The sequence below is a fragment of the Acomys russatus genome, chromosome 11 (assembly GCF_903995435.1).
Source record: "Acomys russatus chromosome 11, mAcoRus1.1, whole genome shotgun sequence".
Taxonomy (NCBI): Eukaryota; Metazoa; Chordata; class Mammalia; order Rodentia; family Muridae; genus Acomys; species Acomys russatus.
Genome location: NC_067147.1, coordinates 49,198,431 through 49,216,970, shown reverse-complemented (window position 1 = coordinate 49,216,970; position 18,540 = coordinate 49,198,431). Strand labels below are relative to the sequence as shown.

Below are 18,540 nucleotides of genomic sequence, written 5' to 3'. Positions count from 1 at the left end.
CTCATTTTCACCTTACCATAGGTCCCCCAAGTGCCTTAGGATGCGCGCTAATGTATTGAGCGGTGGGAAGAAAACATCACGGTACTGCAGCTCAGGTCATGCCTGTGCCTTGAGAGAGAAGCATTTGCTGCAGCTATGAGTCAGATTAAATTTACAGGACTGAAGGGGGGAAATGAGTTCTGCGAAATGTGGATTGCTTCTTGGTGGCTTTCCTTTCTGATCATATAGCTCTGGCACGGCGCTTAATAACGGGTGCCCCTGACACTGCATAAGCACTCCGCACAATTGTCGGAATGGAGAGAGATGCTGGAGGACTGCCTTGGGTGAGTGAGAAATGCTTGTTTGCACCTTATCTGGTGCTGCAAGAAATAAAGAAATGCAGAGCACAGAAGCTGAAGCCCTGGGGGTAAAGTGGAGATACTGGGAAAATTGAATGGATGATTCTTTATTTTTTTATGCTGCACAGGAACTATGCAGGATCCTGGTCTCGCCACCCCCACTGTACAGGGCATGCAGCAGTATAGCGTGCTTGCTCAGCAGTGTGTAAAATAACTGCCTTCAATAAAATGCATTCCTGTCAGTCTTTGGTCTTCTGAAATATACTGCTTGAAAATCTATTATCCAAAGTATAAAACTCACATCTTTGGGGGCTCCTTATAGTCTTACAAAATGAAATAAAATAAAAATCAATTAGCTATTTAGCCATTAATCAGTGAAATTCCCTTACTTTTATGTCTTCTCAGATTAGATTATCGCTGCTGCCGTGCTTAGGGTGCAATTAGAAACATTTTTTTAAATAAGGTATTTAGAGGGATGGAGAGATAACTCAGTGTTTGGAGGTCTTACAATGGACCTGAGCTTGGTTCTCAGCACTCAAGTGAGAGGGCTTGCAACACACTGTGACTCCAGCTCAAGGGAATCTAAAGTGCTCTTCTGGCTTCTGCAGGCACTGTATTCATGTGCACCCCCCACTCCCACCCCTGTGTAATTACAAAATGTAAAACAAACATTTTTTTCAGAAGAAAAATTTATATGAACAGATTTGGACACATCCCCCAAAGCATGGATGAATGTTTCTTAGTGAGGGAAATAAAATATAAATATCTCCTATGTCTCCAATTTTTTCAATGAGAGAATTTACTATCGTGAAGTTTCATTTGCCATCAGGGTCCAGATCATATGCAGTTTCTTTCCCAGGCCCAAACCCAGAGCCCAGTGCGGGTGTGTGACAGTTTGAAGCTAGCTATCATCTTACTTGTGTCCCTAGCTAGTTACTAAGGGGATGTCAACTTAGACACACAAACACCACACCTTCTCAGCTGCAGGTGGAGTCAGTGTTCTGCAGCACACGTTCGGCTTCAGTGGAACTGCTTTCACTCCTATTTGGATTTTACGAAATTGCTAAGAAGGCAAAGGATTTATGGGATGGTGGTTTCTCTCTTATTCAATCACTGAAAACTTCTCAAAGATATTTCAAACCTATTTATGAGAGTATGTAATAAGTCACCAATTCGAAATTTATCATTTTTGTGCTTGCACAGATGTTTTGTCTGAACAGATGTCTGTGCACCATATGTGTACCAGGTCTTCACAGAGGCCAGGAGAGGACATCGGAGAGTTAGAGGCAATCGTGAGCCACCACGATCAAGTCCAGATCCTGTGGTAGAACAGGCTTGCTGGTCCCCACTCCATTTGTTGGAGCCAGGGAAGGCTTCGGGGCTCAAGGCTGTACATTCCCTTCACCGTCGTAGACAAGGGGTGAATCCGAGATAGGTTTTTCAGCACGGATTCAGTGCGGTCGGCCACACTTAAGCCAATGGCCCAGTTGGTGTAGCCTTTTAGCTTGATGACTTCATAGGCACTGTCCACCACCATCTTATGCACTTCCTTCCACTTCTCACTGTCACTGTCCGTTCCCATTTCTGGATTCAGTTCCTGGAGGGAGACTCCTGCCACATTCACCCCACTCCACACAGTCATGCTGGAGTCGCCATGCTCACCCAGAATGCATCTGTGACAGCTGCTGGGATGGATGCCATCTTTCTTGGTCATGAGGCAGCAGAAGCGAGCAGAGTCCAGATTGCATCCACTCCGGATCACACGGTGCTTAGGTAGCATGCTCAGGTTCCAGGAGATGTAAGTAAGGCTATTATCCACTGGGTTGGAAACCACAATGATGGTGCAGTCCGGGCTATACTTTATGATCTGAGGGATGATGAACTTGAAACCATTGACGTTTCTCTGCACCAGGTTGAGTCAACTCAGACTCATGATGGCTGATCCATCTCTGCAGCCTGTCAAGCCAACATTTTTTAAAAAATGTCTCTTAGAACTATTTTTCAGTTTGCGATTTAAGAATCTTAATAAGGCTTCATTTACATGTTGCCATGGTCATATTGATATCTTTTACACCTGCAAAGTATTGTCAAATTTCAATTTTTAAAAATATTTACATATGCATTTATTACTACACAAATATGAAATAAGCTACATACTGCCAGAAAAACCACAGAACAATTAGGAATTATATTAATGTTACATTCATAGTGTTTTGCCTATTGTATTTGGCAGTCTTGAAGAAAACATCTTTCCTATCTTGGTGTGTCCAAAATTCTGCATGTAACTCCGTATCTATTATATCTCATCTCTATCAACTTGAAACATCTATCTAGACCTAAAAACATCTTGACCCCTAAACAACTAAGCTTAATTGTAAGACTAAACTATGTGTTCTTCAACCCCATCAGAGACTTGAGAATAAAATTATTAACCTGAATAAATAGGAAGTGCAGGTTAGCGGCTTCCAAAGGGAAAAATGACAGAGACAGTTTGCTGCCTGAACAGTCACCAAAAACTCTCTATAACGTTGGAGCACCGTCTTCAGCCTTCTGGCCTAGTATATCTGACAGACACATTTGTGAGGCAGGAACTATTGAGGACTTACTTACACTGTCTTGGGAGAGATTGGCCATCAACTCTGCCTGCATGCAAATTTGCCTATTTTTAGGCAGTATTCTATCTGTAGCTGAAACAAGGACATTTTGCCCAATGGCTTTGCCACATTTGAAGCTATCTCCATAAGGAGGTTCGAATTTCCATTTAAAATACCATATTCTATGTGGCTAATATTTCGTTCCATAACAGTGGTATAACCTTGCCCTTTGGCTTCTATGGGTCCATATTTTGCTAACTGTTCTTGTTAAATGTCCCTCTTAACTGAGCTATGTCAACCCAGGATAAGGTTGTCGTGCTTAAAAACTCACCCTGAGAAAGGGTCATCATTACAATGGGATTTCACTTAGTTTCTGGCCAGATAATAAAGACTTTCTATTGGCTTAAAAAATCTTAATAAAAAAAATTACCAACTTTTAAAATAAATTAGAACCAATTGCTAAAGTGAAGTGGAGATATCTGAGAAAGCTCAGAAGCCCTGAGTCTTATTTTTCAGACATAAGCCTCTCCATTAAAATAATAACCAATAATGATTATAATAACAAATAGAGAAAAGTGTACAAATATCTGGGTTACGTCATCCACTCCTGGAGCGCGACCTGGTACCTTCAGAGTTGCTGGCTCTTCCCAATGGTGCATGTCCTCAGCGGCTCACACATTCTCTCTGGGAGGACTCAGGAAGAAGTAACTGCTAGTCCTGTCCTTGTTGCTAACTTCCTCTGAATTTTACTACCTACAGGGCCCCTGCTTAACTTTTTTAAAAAGTTTATTTATTTGTATTGTGTCCGGGGTGGTGGGCAGGATTTGCATGTGATTTAGTGGGCATGCCAAGAGACAAGTGTAGAGGTCAGATGAGAACTTTGTGGAGTTGGTTCCCTCCTTCCATCATTTTGTAGGTCTCAGAGACCAGACTCAGGACGCTAGGCTTGTGAATCAAGGTTCTTGATCTGCTGAGGCGCCTCTTCAGCCTCCTATTTTGGTTTTGATCTACCACAAAAAGAAGTTAAGTGCCACATGTTTGCACAGCATTCTATTCCATAAGAAATCTGTTCAGAATTCAGCTATAAAAAAAGTTATCAAAAGCTAGCCTAATGTTGAATAAATCAATTAGATTAAAACTAGATATAAGAAATGTATTTCAAAGTCTCTTTTTGAAATCCTCTTCAAAGAATCTTTTGTTTCAAATATGACGGATTCAGCCACATCAAATAACTTTGCCTGCGTTTATTTCAGGCTGGGGATAGGAAGAAGTCACCCAGGATGAGAAGTGATGAGTAAGGGGGGTGGAACAATGTATACACAAAGGCTGGCAGACAGCAGATAACAGATTAACATTTTAATCCCACCAAATACAGTAATTTCAAATTGCTAAAACAGGAAGAGCAATCTACCTAGGAAAAAGAAGAGATGCTGGGAAAGCTGACTAACCCCATGTAGAATAATAAAGATCTATCTCTTTCACTCAAATACTTGTATATACTCAGTAGAAAGTATCATTTATTTGACAGAGTAATGTATGTGCATGGCACTTGAAGATGGAGGCGTAAGCAAGGACTTCCTGAAAAGGGCTCAGATAGCTCAAGAGCTAATTCCAGGGGCTGGAGAGATGGCTCAGCAGTTAAAAGCACCGTCTGCTCTTCCAGAGGTTCTGAGTTCAATTCCCAGCAACTACATGGTGGCTAAAAACCATCTATAATGGGATCTGATGCCCTCTTCTGACATGCATCATATATATGCACACAGAACACTAAAGTAATAAATATATAAATATATATATGTACACAGAACACTCATACATTAATAAAGCTTGCACTATGTATATATGTACACAGAACACTTGTACATTAATAAAGTGTGCACTATGTATATATACACAGAAAACTCAAACATTAATAAATAACACTTTTAAAAAATTTTTAAACAGTTAATTCCAGGAATTGATAAACATAATTAAAATCTTATTTTAAGATAATGTCTCAGTGCATGCTGCACAAGCATAAAGATAAAATTCAAATATACAATAATTACATAGAGAAAAACCTCGTGACGGTATATGTGTGTCTATATACCCAGAGTTGAGGGGGTGTGAGCAGAGACAAGTGGATCCATGGGCTTGCAAGGAGGCGGTCCAGGTATAATGGTGAGCTCCAAATTCCAAGAGGAGGTCTGTCTCAAAGATGAGGTGGAGAGAAATAGAGGAGGCCTCCTGATATTGGCTTCCGACCTCTACAGGCTCGTGTGTTATAGCTTTCAACATGTGCATGTGCGTGCATGTACATCCTCTCTCTCTCTCTCTGTCTCTGTCTGTGTGTCTCTGTCTGTCCTCTCTCTTTGTCTGTCTCTGTATCTTTCTCTGTCTGTCTCTGTCTCTGTCTCTCTGTCTGTGTGTCTCTCTCTGTCTCTGTCTATCTGTCTGTCTGTCTGTCTGTCTGTCTCTGTCTCTCTGTGTCTGTCTGTCTGTCTCTCTTTCTCTCTCTGTCTCTGTCTCTCTCTCTCACATGCACAAACCACACACACACAGACACACACACACACACACAGACACACACACACACACACACACACACCACCCCATTCCTGCTTTGCAAAGGAAGGAGTCATCAGAGTGAAGAGACAGCCTATGGACTATGCTCTTCTCTGTCGTCACTGACTTCATCCACATGGATCTGCAGTTCCACACAGGCAAAATCAGTGGAGACATGCCATATTATGAAGATATCTTGAGTGACTTCAGAAAGGAAATTGCTGACCTCACTATCTCACCTGCTCCGCATTTTGCACATTCTCGTTGTTTCCCATGACCAATTGGGTATGTTTTGTTCTTAAAATTAAATTTTATCATATCATAAGATTAAAAAATAAGACTTTGGAGCATCTGATTTTCCAAGTGGTTTTAGTTTCTTTGACTGGATGCATCCTTCCTCCCTCCCTCCCTCCCTCCCTTCCTCCCCTTCTTTCTTTCCTTCCTTCCTTCCTTCCTTCCTTCCTTTCTTCCCAGTTTGCCTGCCTGTCTGTCTTACCATATTTTGGTATGATGAGAAAAATACCTACTAGCCAGAAGCTTCTGGCTTGGCCTCAGTTCAATTAGTGCCAGAACTGAGCTGGACTCTATACAGCAGCACTGCTTGGCTCTGTGGCTACTCTCATATTTTTCAGAATATGTGTACTGGCAACTCTACCTCAGCAGACAGAAATAAGTTTTTCCTGAATTCTTAACAACCGTTGTAAATATATGATGAGGTGCCAAAGTTTTAGTATATTCTGTAGTCCCTCTTTGAGTGAAAACTAATGATGACAGGGACAGAGACTATTCTATCTTTTTGCTGAGAGTGGTGGTCTTGTGGCAAGCCATGCTATCTATCTCTGCTTCCTGAAAATATGAATAAAACATGGTAGGAGTCCATATAGCTTATGTATTAACTATGCCTATTGTATTATCAATGATATCTGTATAATGTTACAGCAAATATATAGTTATTAAGATTTCCAAAACTAAAACATAATCCAGCGTAGCCTCCAACAGCAGGATGGGTGCTTTCCTGCATAATATCCCTTCCAGCTATAAACCTGAGTGCACTGGGATTTATGTTCATTTTCAGTTGCATTAAATGATGTTTACATATGTATGTGGGTATTCACAACTGTGTAGTGGTGCCCACAGAGGGCGGAAGAGAATGTCTGATTCCCTGCTGTTCAAGTTACATGCAGATCTGAACTGCCCAACATGTAATTTGTTCACGCTTTCTCTCCTCTGTGAATCATCCGCTGATGACATAACAGCCAACACAATGTAAACACTCTGAGAAGGACACTCTCCGTGTGGATGGAGAATTGCATCATGGCAGTACAATGGGTGAGTGTCATGGCTCAGTAACTTCAATAACTCCTGGAGTTCCTGTTCTGGGCAATTGACTGCCAGAGTGCAGCACAATCAGGGAGTAGGCTAGCTTTCACAGGTAGGGACCAGAGAAAGGAAGTAAGGACATTGCGGCTGTGATCTTAATGGAAATAGTGGAATTATCACCTTTGTCTTTTCCTTTGTTGCTTGGTAACAGCAGCTTCACCCTCTTTGCACTCTTGGTGTGCCTCAAACTCACGCACAATGGATTCTATTAAGCACGAACCTAGGGACTTGGAGAACTGGGAGGGGACTACATCTGGGCTCATCTCAGATGTTCTGTCACAGTGACAGGAAGCTAACGGCCATACGTGACTGAGTTATGGCGATCTGTTCTGGTATTCTGGGTCAAATTAGTTACTGGTGTTTTGGGTACAATTTCCAAGTGTGACACTAACACTAAACCTTAAAGGTTAGAGAAACAGCAAGTAAAGGATGAAGGATACTTAAAAAGATTGTGATGATCAGGACTTCCAGAATCATCCTAATGCCCCCACCTCCTGGTCAATTGCTTACTTACTATTTCTGTATCCTTCCACTTACTTAAATTAGCAGTCTAAGCACAAGTTTGGTGCTTATTGAAACAAAGAAGCTACGATTATGATGACGATGATTCAAAATTAGCAGGAAAAGCTGCATATGCATGTGAAACACGTTTATAGTTCTTTTCTTCCCGCAGCATTGTCATTCTCTATGAAACTGAGCTGGACAGCGATTAAATCTCTAGGCTTTTCATGCATGAAGGAATGCACCTTTGAAAGTACTTTTAGTAGCACCTTTAATATGAATGGGCCATTCAATTTATCTGTCTAAATTTGAGGACAAAGAGGGAATAAATAAGCCCGTATCTCCAGGTTGTGCAATCACAATCTTCTTACTATATAACCTTAATCAAATAACGCTTCTGCTTACAGGAAGAGAACTAGCAGATGCCAGCACCATCAAGATTGTCCAAAGCTGGTAAAGGATATGAACATCTGTCGTATTGTACTAAATATTAAAATAACAAAACAATGATAAAAATATAGGGCTTTCTCAAGACCCAGCTCCTTAGAATATACCCAGAAAATGCTCCACCACAAACCAGAGATATATGTGCAACCATGTTCATAGCAGCCTTATTCATAATAACTAGAACCTGGAAAGAGCCTAAATGTCCCTCAGTTGAAGGATGGATGAAGAAATTGTGGTACATTTACACTATGGAATACTACTCACCTATAAAAAAAAAAAAAACAAATTTAGAAATTTATGGACAAATGGATGGAATTAGAAACGAACATACTGAGTGAGTTAACCCAGAAGCAGAAAGATTCACGTGGTATATACTCACTTATAATTGGACACTAGCCCAAAAGGCATGTCCCATGAAAGTCTTCACTTACCAGGAGATTGGGACAGATGTGAGAACATCCCACTGGGACTCTATATAGGAGATGGGGAAATAGAAGGATCCAGAGGATCTTAGAAACCTACAAGAAGAACATCATAACGGGTGGATCAGAGCCCAGAGGTGTCTGCTCAAACTATTGCACTAACCAAGGACAAGACAAATAGTAAACACCGAACCCCTACTCTGATCTAGCCAATGGACAGGACATTCTTCACAGTTATGTGGAGAGCAGGGACTAACTCTGACATCAACTCTGGTGCCCCATATTTGACGACATCCCCTTGGTAGGGAGCCCTGGTGGCACTCAAAGAAAGAATAGGCAGGCTACCAAGATGCGACTTGATAGCCTGTGACCATAAAGTGGGGGAGGAGGTCCCCCGCGATCATGGACCTAGGGGAGGGGAATAGGGTGAAAGTGGGAGGGAGGAAGGAACGGGAGGATACAAGTGATGGGAGAACAAATGAGTTGTACATCTGAATAAATTAATTAATAAAAAATATATCACAGATTTGGTAATGAAATAATAACAAATGTGTTCATTTAGTATTCATTCAAACTGTGCCACACATGTCTAAAAGCTACTTTATATGAAAGTAGAGTTGCATAAAATCAACTTTGTATTTATATAATCTGTATAAATGTATACATTGGAATTTACTGTTAGGAAGCCTTTCTAACTTCTCTCTCTCTCTCTCTCTCTCTCTCTCTCTCTCTCTCTCTCTCTCTCTCTCTCTCTCTCTCTCCTACATCCTCGCTGTGAAGTGACTAGTTCTACTACAGACAGCAGCCATGATGAGCCACCAAGGGAGCTATGAAAAAGGGTCCATCAACCCAGAACCAGAGCCTCCTAAACGCATGAACCAAAATAGATGTTTTCTCAATGTAAGTTTACTGTGTTGGCATTTCATTACAGGGAAGAAAAGCAGAGCCAAGGAGATTTCACTCTTATCAGTGCTCTGGTGACAATACTGGGGTCCAAGGAGACCAGGCAATTAGCAAAATGCCACCTAGGTAAGAAATTGGAGAGATGGAGATATAACCAGCATCAGTAGGTGCCAGAGGTAATACTCCCCGCTCCCTTCATTGATTTACCCATTTGATGCATATGAAGCAATGCCAGGAGCTGGAGACCATATGAAGAGCCAGACAAGAATTGTATTCCAAAGTCATATGTGAAAATACACTATACACATAAATAGTATGTATTATTAATATATGCCAGGAAAGATTCATGAGTTAATAAAGTCTGTGCGAAGAGCAAAGTGTGACGGCATCATGAGACATAGAAAGGGATGACTAAAAGGCCAGTGATTTAAAAAAAAAAAAAAAGGGGCATCTGAAATAGAGGCCAGAATATAAACAGGATCTATCAACCAGAAAATGAGGATATGGTGCTAAGAGAATTTCAGTGTGTGAAATGATCTAAAGACAACAGAAGACAGCAGGTTGGCAGCACACCAGGGGAAAGTAGGGGAGGAAGGCAGACGCCTGAAAAGAAAGTTTGGATTTAAGTCTAAATACACCATAAGTGATTGCTTATTTATTTAGGCACATTTGTAAAATGTGCTGCTGTAGGTAGCAGGATGGCTCGGTGAGTAAGGGGCTCGCGGCCAGCTCTGAGGACCTGAGCTCAGTTCCCAGGACCCATATGGAGGAAGGAGAACAGCGACACCTGCAAATTCCTCTCTGAACTCCATGTGGATGCCATGACATGAACACACCCCACATGGATGCCATGACATGAACACACCCCACATGGATGCCATGATAGGAACACACCCCACATGGATGCCATGACATGAACACACCCCACATGGATGCCGTGACATGAACACACCCCACATGGATGTCGTGATATGAACGCAGCCCACATGGATGCCGTGACATGAACACACCCCACATGGATGCCGTGACATGAACGCAACCCACATGGATGTCGTGATATGAACGCAGCCCACATTAAACAAGCAGAAAATGTGGTATTTAGTGCAGTAGTTATTTATTATTAAAGGATCAAAATTAACACGTTTAGACATTCGTCAGAACTGCATACTGAGTATACTATGTCCACGCATTCTTTACCTCTTTGCCCACCTCAAACTCCTTCAAAGCCCTTCTGCTCACAAACTTGTGGTCGTTTAAATATTATTGCCATACACACATTTATGTATGTCATATACATGTATACACACATGCACACACATATGTCTATATATACTTATTTGTATATAAACAAATCAATATATAAATATAATCTATTCAGTCCGCTTAAGTATTGTTCCTGTGCACATGCATATTTGAGAGAAGATTTTACTACGTTGCCCTCTACCTGAGAATTGTTCCCATCTCCTTATGTGCTTGCCTCAACTTTTGAAAAGCATGTTTGTGCCTTTGTATGCATGTATGTGTGTGCCTGTGTGAGTGTGCGCATGTGTTTGCATGTTCTTGTATGCATGTGTGTGCACTGTGCATTCATGTGCATATGTGCATGCATGTGTGTGTTTATTAGCATATGTATATAAATAAGTGTGTATATGTGTGTTTGTATGTATGTACACATATGCATTTGTACATGTGCATGCAATAATTGTATGAACTGAAATGTATACCCACATGTGATTATCTGTATATGAGGTTATATCCATGTGTGTGCATCTATGTTTATGTGTATATGTGTGGGCACATGTGTGTATGCATGTGTCTACCTGTTTGTGTACATGTGTGCTTATGTATGCATTGTGTGCTTGTGATAGTACATGTGCATACACATGTGTATATCTGTATGTGAGGGTGTGTCCTGGGAATAGATCCAGTGTCATATGCATGGCAGGCTGGCACTCTAATGCTGAGATCCATGCCCCTTCCATTTTACAAATCTTATTTCCATAGAGAATCAGATAATGTAGTCAATCACCCATCACACGCAGACCAGAAGGCCACGCTGGGACCTGGGATCAGTGTGTATCTTTCAGACAGCCTGTGAGAGCTTGAATTATGAAGGAGATGCTGACTTTGCCTGCATGGAGCAAGTTTTTCAGCAGCGGTGAGAAAATGCACAAATTGCTAATATTCAAAGGCCATGCAGAAGACATGAAGCCAAAGCAACTCAGCTTCCATGACAAGCACAGAGCAGGCATCCCTCAGTCCAGAAGGAGTTACCAGACTCCAGCTCCCCACCAGCACCAAGTCAGACGCAGCAGCAAAGGCACCACTGTTTCTCTTCCCTGCCTCCTGCTCTCCCTCATCCTTCTAAGAAAAACAAAAACTGTCCTGTGACTGCATGGCTCTAAGTAATCACACGAACCTGCACTGCACACCTCACCTGAATTATTATTTCATCTTTTCATTATTCTAGAATGAAGTTGATAGTGAAACTCCCAAATGTCAAAAAAAAAAAAAAAGTCTCAGTAAAGAAAGTGAGAAAGAATGAAGTAATCGCAAAAGAAATTCACACTGTCCTGTACACACACACACACCTTAGCGTTTAAAAAACAGTGTGTCAAAGATAAAAGGTGGTGCACGCCACACAAACATTAGCCTGAGGACCTCCTGGAGGATCGATGCATTTTGATGGTTACAGCTTTGGTTTATGTCAATATTTGAAAACTTTACTTGCCAAGAATTTCTTATTTTCATGCAGTTGCTGCTTCACTAATCTCAGATGTCAGGGAAAGCCTAGAGGCATGAAATCAATCACTTGGCACTTACGTTCCATGTAGATTGGAAGGAAAACGAGGTGCATTGTAACTACCAGCAAAATGGATAAACTGTTTTCTTGGCCCCATAAACAGAGGGTGAGCACAGTGCATCCTTGCTGTCTTTTTTACCTTGAACAGGCCTTGATGTGGTGGTGCACCACATCCCTAAGGGGAAGGGGTCATCTTTTGTTTTACAGTACCTGTCATGATTATTTGCAAAAGAAAGGAAAATGTAAAAACAGACCATAGACAGGACAACCTTCAATTCAGTGTTGGCTTCAAGGAAGGAAACACAGGGCCCACTGCCTGGGACAGGAACTGGACACTCTTCTTTTGTTCTTTCACTATGACAAGAGTTTTGTTTTGTTTATCTATTACTATTGTATGTGTGCATGCAGATGTGCATTTGTGCATTCCCGTGCAAGCTTACGCATGTGTAGGTCAAAGGAGAGTTCGGGGCAAGTGGTTATCCCTTCAGTGTGTCCTTCCGGGGACAGAACCTGGGTTTTCAGGCTTATGCAGCAAGATCTTTTAACTACTGAGCTATTTGTTGGCCTTGCAACATGCTTGTGCAAAATTTCTATTGCATCCGTCCCTGACTTATCCACAAGAATCATTTTATCTGGAAGCTTCCCCATGCCTGGAAGTTGTGTCTACAGATACTCCAGTCCCTTTTCTTTCTCAGGTTACTGAATCCTTCTAGCCTTTCACTCCCAACCGTAGATGCTACATCCTCTGGGAAGGCCTCCATAGCCTCTCCAATATCAAGTCAGCAACCTTAAATGTGCTCCCTCAGCACCACACACATCTTCCCACCCCACTGACATCCACAGAGCACGTGCCATTTAGCAACGGCCTCCTGAGCTGGCAGTGTGTCCAGCAGAGCAGGCAGAGCACTCTGCACTTGCTCTCCTCACTGTCTCTAAGGTCTGAGAGAGCATCTGTCACACGGTTAGCACCTTCAACGTACCTTTGCTAGACGAAAGTGCAATGTATTCTGTCTGGGATATATTTACACTCCAATGATGAAGTTTATCTCTCTGACTCTCTCACTTGTGTCTTCAGCAAATTTTTCTGTTAGCTTGGGAACCATATATGTGTTTCTCTTTTCACTCTAGATTACCAGATGATGCTATTGACTGACTCCTTGTAAAAAGCAGCAATTATGGTTAAGGGTATAATCCATGCCTCCTGAATTTGACTGTTTTTTGTTTTTTTTTTAAATTTCTCTCACTAGCATCGCTTCATTTTGGGAAGTATTAATTTTATGGTCTAAAAGTTTTGTTTTCAATATACTTTTCTTTATGCAAATTTTATAATTACCAACGTGAGGCTACTGACTATAAAGTCTTTCTGTATTATTTTGTTTTGTTTAAAAGGTTATTAAATTATTTTAATAAATTCATTTAATTTGCATTTTAAAAGATTAAATGATCTCAGAGAGTAAATGAGAAAACTACAGAGCGTATCTTCCCTGTGAGGTTGAACTCCTGCGTCAGTATCTACACAATTAGGAACAGCTCCTCTCTGAAAGCAACCTCCTAGGAAGGAGGAGAGGTAAGGTACAGGAAGTGTGTTCGTATCCATGGGTGAAACCTGGGATGCAGTTCAGAATCCCCACAGCCTGGGCCACATTATATAAATACAGTCAACTGGGTTTCTTGTTGTTCGTTTGTTTATTGTTTTTAAACTGTAAAATGGAAATAACAGCACTTGTAGTTGGAGGTTTAGTCCGTATTACACTCATCTGACATTTCTTTGAATCGAAGTAACTTTGAAAGAACTAAAACAAATGATGGCGGAGCAGAGCTTGCTGCATGCCTGTGTCCTCAGTGGACAACTCTGTCTTCTCACTGGCATCATTTTAACTGAGAACTTTTATTTCTGGGGGAAGAAATGTCTTAGACATTGAAATGGCATTTTAAAAAGATGATTAAGTGAGAGCTGTTTCTACCTTTTAGTTTAACACTGAAGAATATCCTGGGCCTTCTATGAGTCACTCCTGTTCTAATAAGACAAAACTAAGTGACTAGACAAAAATTTTGGTGTCAGTCCTATCTTTCTCTATGTTTTATGTATTTTCAAGGAAACATCATATGATGATATTATTTTTAATGTCTAAGCCACTGCACTCATGTGCATAATGTTGCTATGTTTTCTTTTTACTATTATTATCACGATTATTATTATTATTATTAGTTTTGGTTTGTTTGAGAATGGGTTTCTCTGTGTAGCCTTGATAATCCTGGAATTCACTATGTAAACCAGGCTAGCCTCAAACTCACAAAGATCCGCCTGCTTCTGTCTCCAAAGTGCTGGGATTAAGGGCATGCACCACCAAGCCCATATAGCTGCTATGATTTCAATTACTAGTTTTCTTTTTCACATTATGTGTTTGGCTCAGATAATTTTATATATATATATATATATATATATACACATACATGTACGTGCATTTGGAGAGAGACTGAGAGAGATTCATTTATCTTAGGCTGATATTGACTTTGTTGTGCTACCAATGATGACCACGAACTTTTGATTGCCCTGCCTCTACCGCCTGTATATTTATATTACTCGTGTGTGTGCCATCATGCCTACTAAATGCAGTGCAATGTTCTGATCATAGGCAAACAGTCTGTCATTTCAGTTACCTTCCTCAAATAATAATACTCTTCTAAGTACGTAACACACTGATCAAAATGTGAACAAAATGACTTAGCTATTTGCTAAATTAAGGGAGGTTAGAGGTGGCATCTCCTGGAGCAATGTCATGATGATTTGCTTGAGTACACTCACAAAGAAATTTCTGCAACAAAAAAAGCGCAAATCACACACTTTGTCCTGTGACATCTTATAAATTGATTTCACATTTGGACAACTTACTGTGGAGTTTGTGGAATTAAATGATGTAAGTATCTTCCCAGTAAACAGACACAAAGCACTCTAACGTGGAAACTGGGATTCACAAACAGGAACTGCATTGCAGTTGAGAGTAATGTTTCCCTTTTATTCTCCTAGGCATAGGATCTCATAAACTATGATTTTATCATCCTAGTCAGTGGAGAAATAATACTCTCCAAATTTTAATAAAACCATATTATTTAGAGTATATTTCCTCTAAATTCACTATGAAAGATTTATGTATATATGTGCATATTATAAATAAATATATGTGCACGTATATATGCTCATATATACATATATATCCAAACATAAATACCACACAAACATACATAATTACACTATATATATGTATATATATCCAAGCATACATGAATCCATGCAAATATATACACACATTTCCATGTATATATAATCTTATATAGATTTCATAGGCATATAATATGTTAAGGGATCAAACAGGCCCAAGCATAGCAAACACAGAGGTAAGCATGACAAACAGGCCATAAACAGTTTCACCTTTCACCCTTCTCCTCCATACCCTCTGCCTTGCTAAAAAAAACATTCCTCAAGCCAGCCACGACGGCCCATGTTCTTATATGGCCACTTCTTCCTCCTGAGGCTGAGCACCAAGGTCCAGCTATCAAAGTATTGAATTCCAATAATCAAAAGCACTCCTTTTTCATATGCTAATTAACTTGCCCAATCAAAATTAAAACCACATCCTAACATGGGTCTTGCCCTTTCTCCTTTATAAACTGCCATTTGCCTAAGGGTCATGTCTGTCTCCTCTCTATCCAGAGGCAGCCCTTTGTCCCTCTGGGCAAATATCCTTTGGCCATCTCCTTTGCCCCTTTTCTTTCCTTTTCCTTGGTCCTCTTCTCTTCTCCCTCATCCTCAGTCTCTTGTCTTTGTCTCTTACCTCCTGCCCTTTGTCCCTGTGGGCAAACACATCTCCTTTGTGCTGAGAACTTCATTTTGGTGTGTCTTGTACTGACTCTGAGGTGCTTTCAGTACATATACACACCAACACACATATGAATGTGAAACTAGACTAAGCTTATTTGAAATTATTTTTTTGGAAGCAAACAAGGCAGATTGTTACTCGCCTGTGGGTTTCTTGGACTTTGACTTTCTTTGAAGACAGAGATGCAGGGAGACCTCACATGAAAGGAACAGAATTGCCTCAAGGTGGTGGAAATCATCAATGCCATTTCACATAGCTTGCTGAGCACCATACCCATCCACACACTCCTGAAAACAGTCTACTGATTTCTCAATGCATGGGGATGGCATCTTCCTTTGGTCACTTAGGAACTAAGTGGAAAACTGTCAGTTGTTCATCAGATAAAGAAAATTCTGAGAACTGTTTGGAGCATTTTTCAACAAATATATGTCGTTGTTTTCTATCTTAGGAGAGGCAGAGGCTTCTTTGAGTTTGAGGCAAGCTAGTCTGTACAGTCACAGTGAGATCTTATCCAAAAGACAGGGTGGGGACGGAGATGAAGGGCTAGGTAGATGGTTTGGCAGTTAAGAACAGTCACTGTTCCTGCAGAGGACTTGGGTTTGGTTCCCAGCACCTACATCATAGCTCACGACTGTCTGTAAGCCCTATTCCAAGGGGTCATGAACATTCTTCTTGTCTCTGTAGGATCCCGCACATAAACACACACACACACACACACACACACACACACACACACACACACACACACACCTCAAACATAAACAGGTTTTCAGGAGTGTACGACAGCAATCTCATTTTGCCCACTTCATCTCACACTGTGAGCACCTCGGGTAGCCATCCTGTGTCAGTCTCTCTTGGAATTTGGGAGTGTTGACAGTACGAAGCAGTGATTGCAACATTTTAGTGACACTATCTTTTAATTAATTTATTTATTTATTCACTTTACATCCTGATCACAGCCTTCCCTTCTCTCCTCCAAATCCTCCCTCACACATTCCTCCCCACCCCATTCTCCCATCTTCTTCTTCTTCTCAGAGAAGGCGGAGGTCCCCCATGGATACCAATCCACTATGGCACATAAAATTTGCAGCAGGATTAGGTGTGTCCCCTCCCACTGAGGCCAAACAAGGCAGCCGAGTGAAGGGGATCCAAAGGCAGGATTCAGAGTCAAAAAGAGTCATTGTTCCAGTTGCTGGGAAACCCACATGAAAGCCAAGCTGTGCATCTGTTACGTAAGTCCAGCCTGTACATACTCTGTGGTTGGTGATTCAGTCTTTGTGAGCTCCCAAGGGCCCAGGTTAGTTGACTCTAGGATTTTTTGTAGAGTCTTGACCCCTCCAGCTCCCTCAATCTTTCCCCTAATTCTTTCACAGGATTCCCTAAGCTCTGACTAATGTTTGGTTGTAGGTCTCTGCATCTGTTTCCATTAGCTGCTAGGTGAAGCCTCTCAGAGCTGTAATGCTAAGCTCCTGTCTACAAGCATACCAGGGTAACATTAATAGTGTCAGTGACTGGTTCTCTCACATGGGATGGGTTTCAAGTAGGACCAGTCATTATTTGGCCATTCCCTCAATTTTTGATCCATCTTTATGCCTGCACATCAGGCAGGCAGGAAAATTTTGGGTCGAAGGTTTTGTTGGTGGATGGGTGTCCCCTCCCTCCATTGGAAGTCCTGCCTGACTACTGGAGGTGGTCACTTCAGTTTCCACGTCCCCTGCTCCTAGTAGTCTCAGCTAGGGTGGCACCTTTGACTTCCTGTGGACTCCCCTATCCCAGGTCTCTGGCACATCACAGAGATGCTCCCCCCCCCCCTTGATTTCGCCCACAGACTCTGAAAAGGAATGATGCATGAAACTGAGCTAAGGCATTCACTCGAACTCAGACCAGCTCCGGCCCAAGGCCCACCTTCCTACTGTGTCTATTGTAGCAGGAGCGTGCCGGGACACCAGCCTTGACTAAGTCACCACTCACATTGGAAGTCTCCAACTGAAAATGCTGGCAAAAGGTCTGCTTGGAGAAGTAGATATGACACATGATTGTCAAGTACAGGAAAAGAGTAAGCATCTTCCTTTTGTAGCCTGATACAGGGATGCTGGGACTTGGAACAAGAGTTAGCTACTTCCTAAGTCTGTTTACAAATGTGGCTATTAGTTATCCCTTAGCACATCAGAAGAAACAGTCAGATGATTTTGTCAGTAATTAAATGATATTTACAATGGATATAGAGTATTAATTTTCTTAATATAAAATAATTAATAGTTGTAATGGTGCTGGGAATTGAACATAGATAGGCTTTGGTCATTATAGGAAGGGACACTACCATTAAACTATATCCCTGTCCTAAAAATAATGATAAAAGATTATACACTGAAGTGTTTTTCATTTTGTTCTCTAAAGACATAGAAGAAAATGGGCTAAAATTACAATGTTTATATCTCATTTTTGTTTTCATATGTTTTCTAAATTTTCAAATGTTCACAATGAGTGAATTGTTCATACGTGGCAAATGCCAAGAGATGTCAAGTGCCTAGAGAAAACTCTTGGCATTTTGACAAGGACTGGTCTAGACAACAGCATCTCTGCAATTATCTTCTATTTGTCTTATGTGTTTACATTAGTTATATAATTAGAAGACAAAGTCAGAAGCATGAGAAGGACTTGGTTTGTCAATGTTAACTTTGAAGGTGGAAAAAAGAAAAACCATAATCATGGGTGGTCGGTGGCCATGGA

General features: G+C 41.1%; 1 protein-coding gene across 1 annotated transcript; it reads right to left on the bottom strand.

Moving 5' to 3' along the window:
• Positions 1–1,644: 1,644 nt before the first annotated feature.
• Positions 1,645–5,751, bottom strand: LOC127195054 (L-lactate dehydrogenase B chain-like). Its single transcript, XM_051152498.1, has 3 exons — positions 5,716–5,751; positions 5,338–5,353; positions 1,645–2,258 (listed from the first exon to the last, which is right to left on the bottom strand). Exons 1-3 carry the CDS (start codon positions 5,749–5,751, stop codon positions 1,645–1,647), a joined length of 666 nt encoding a protein of 221 aa, XP_051008455.1.
• Between the last annotated feature and the right edge of the window lie 12,789 nt (positions 5,752–18,540).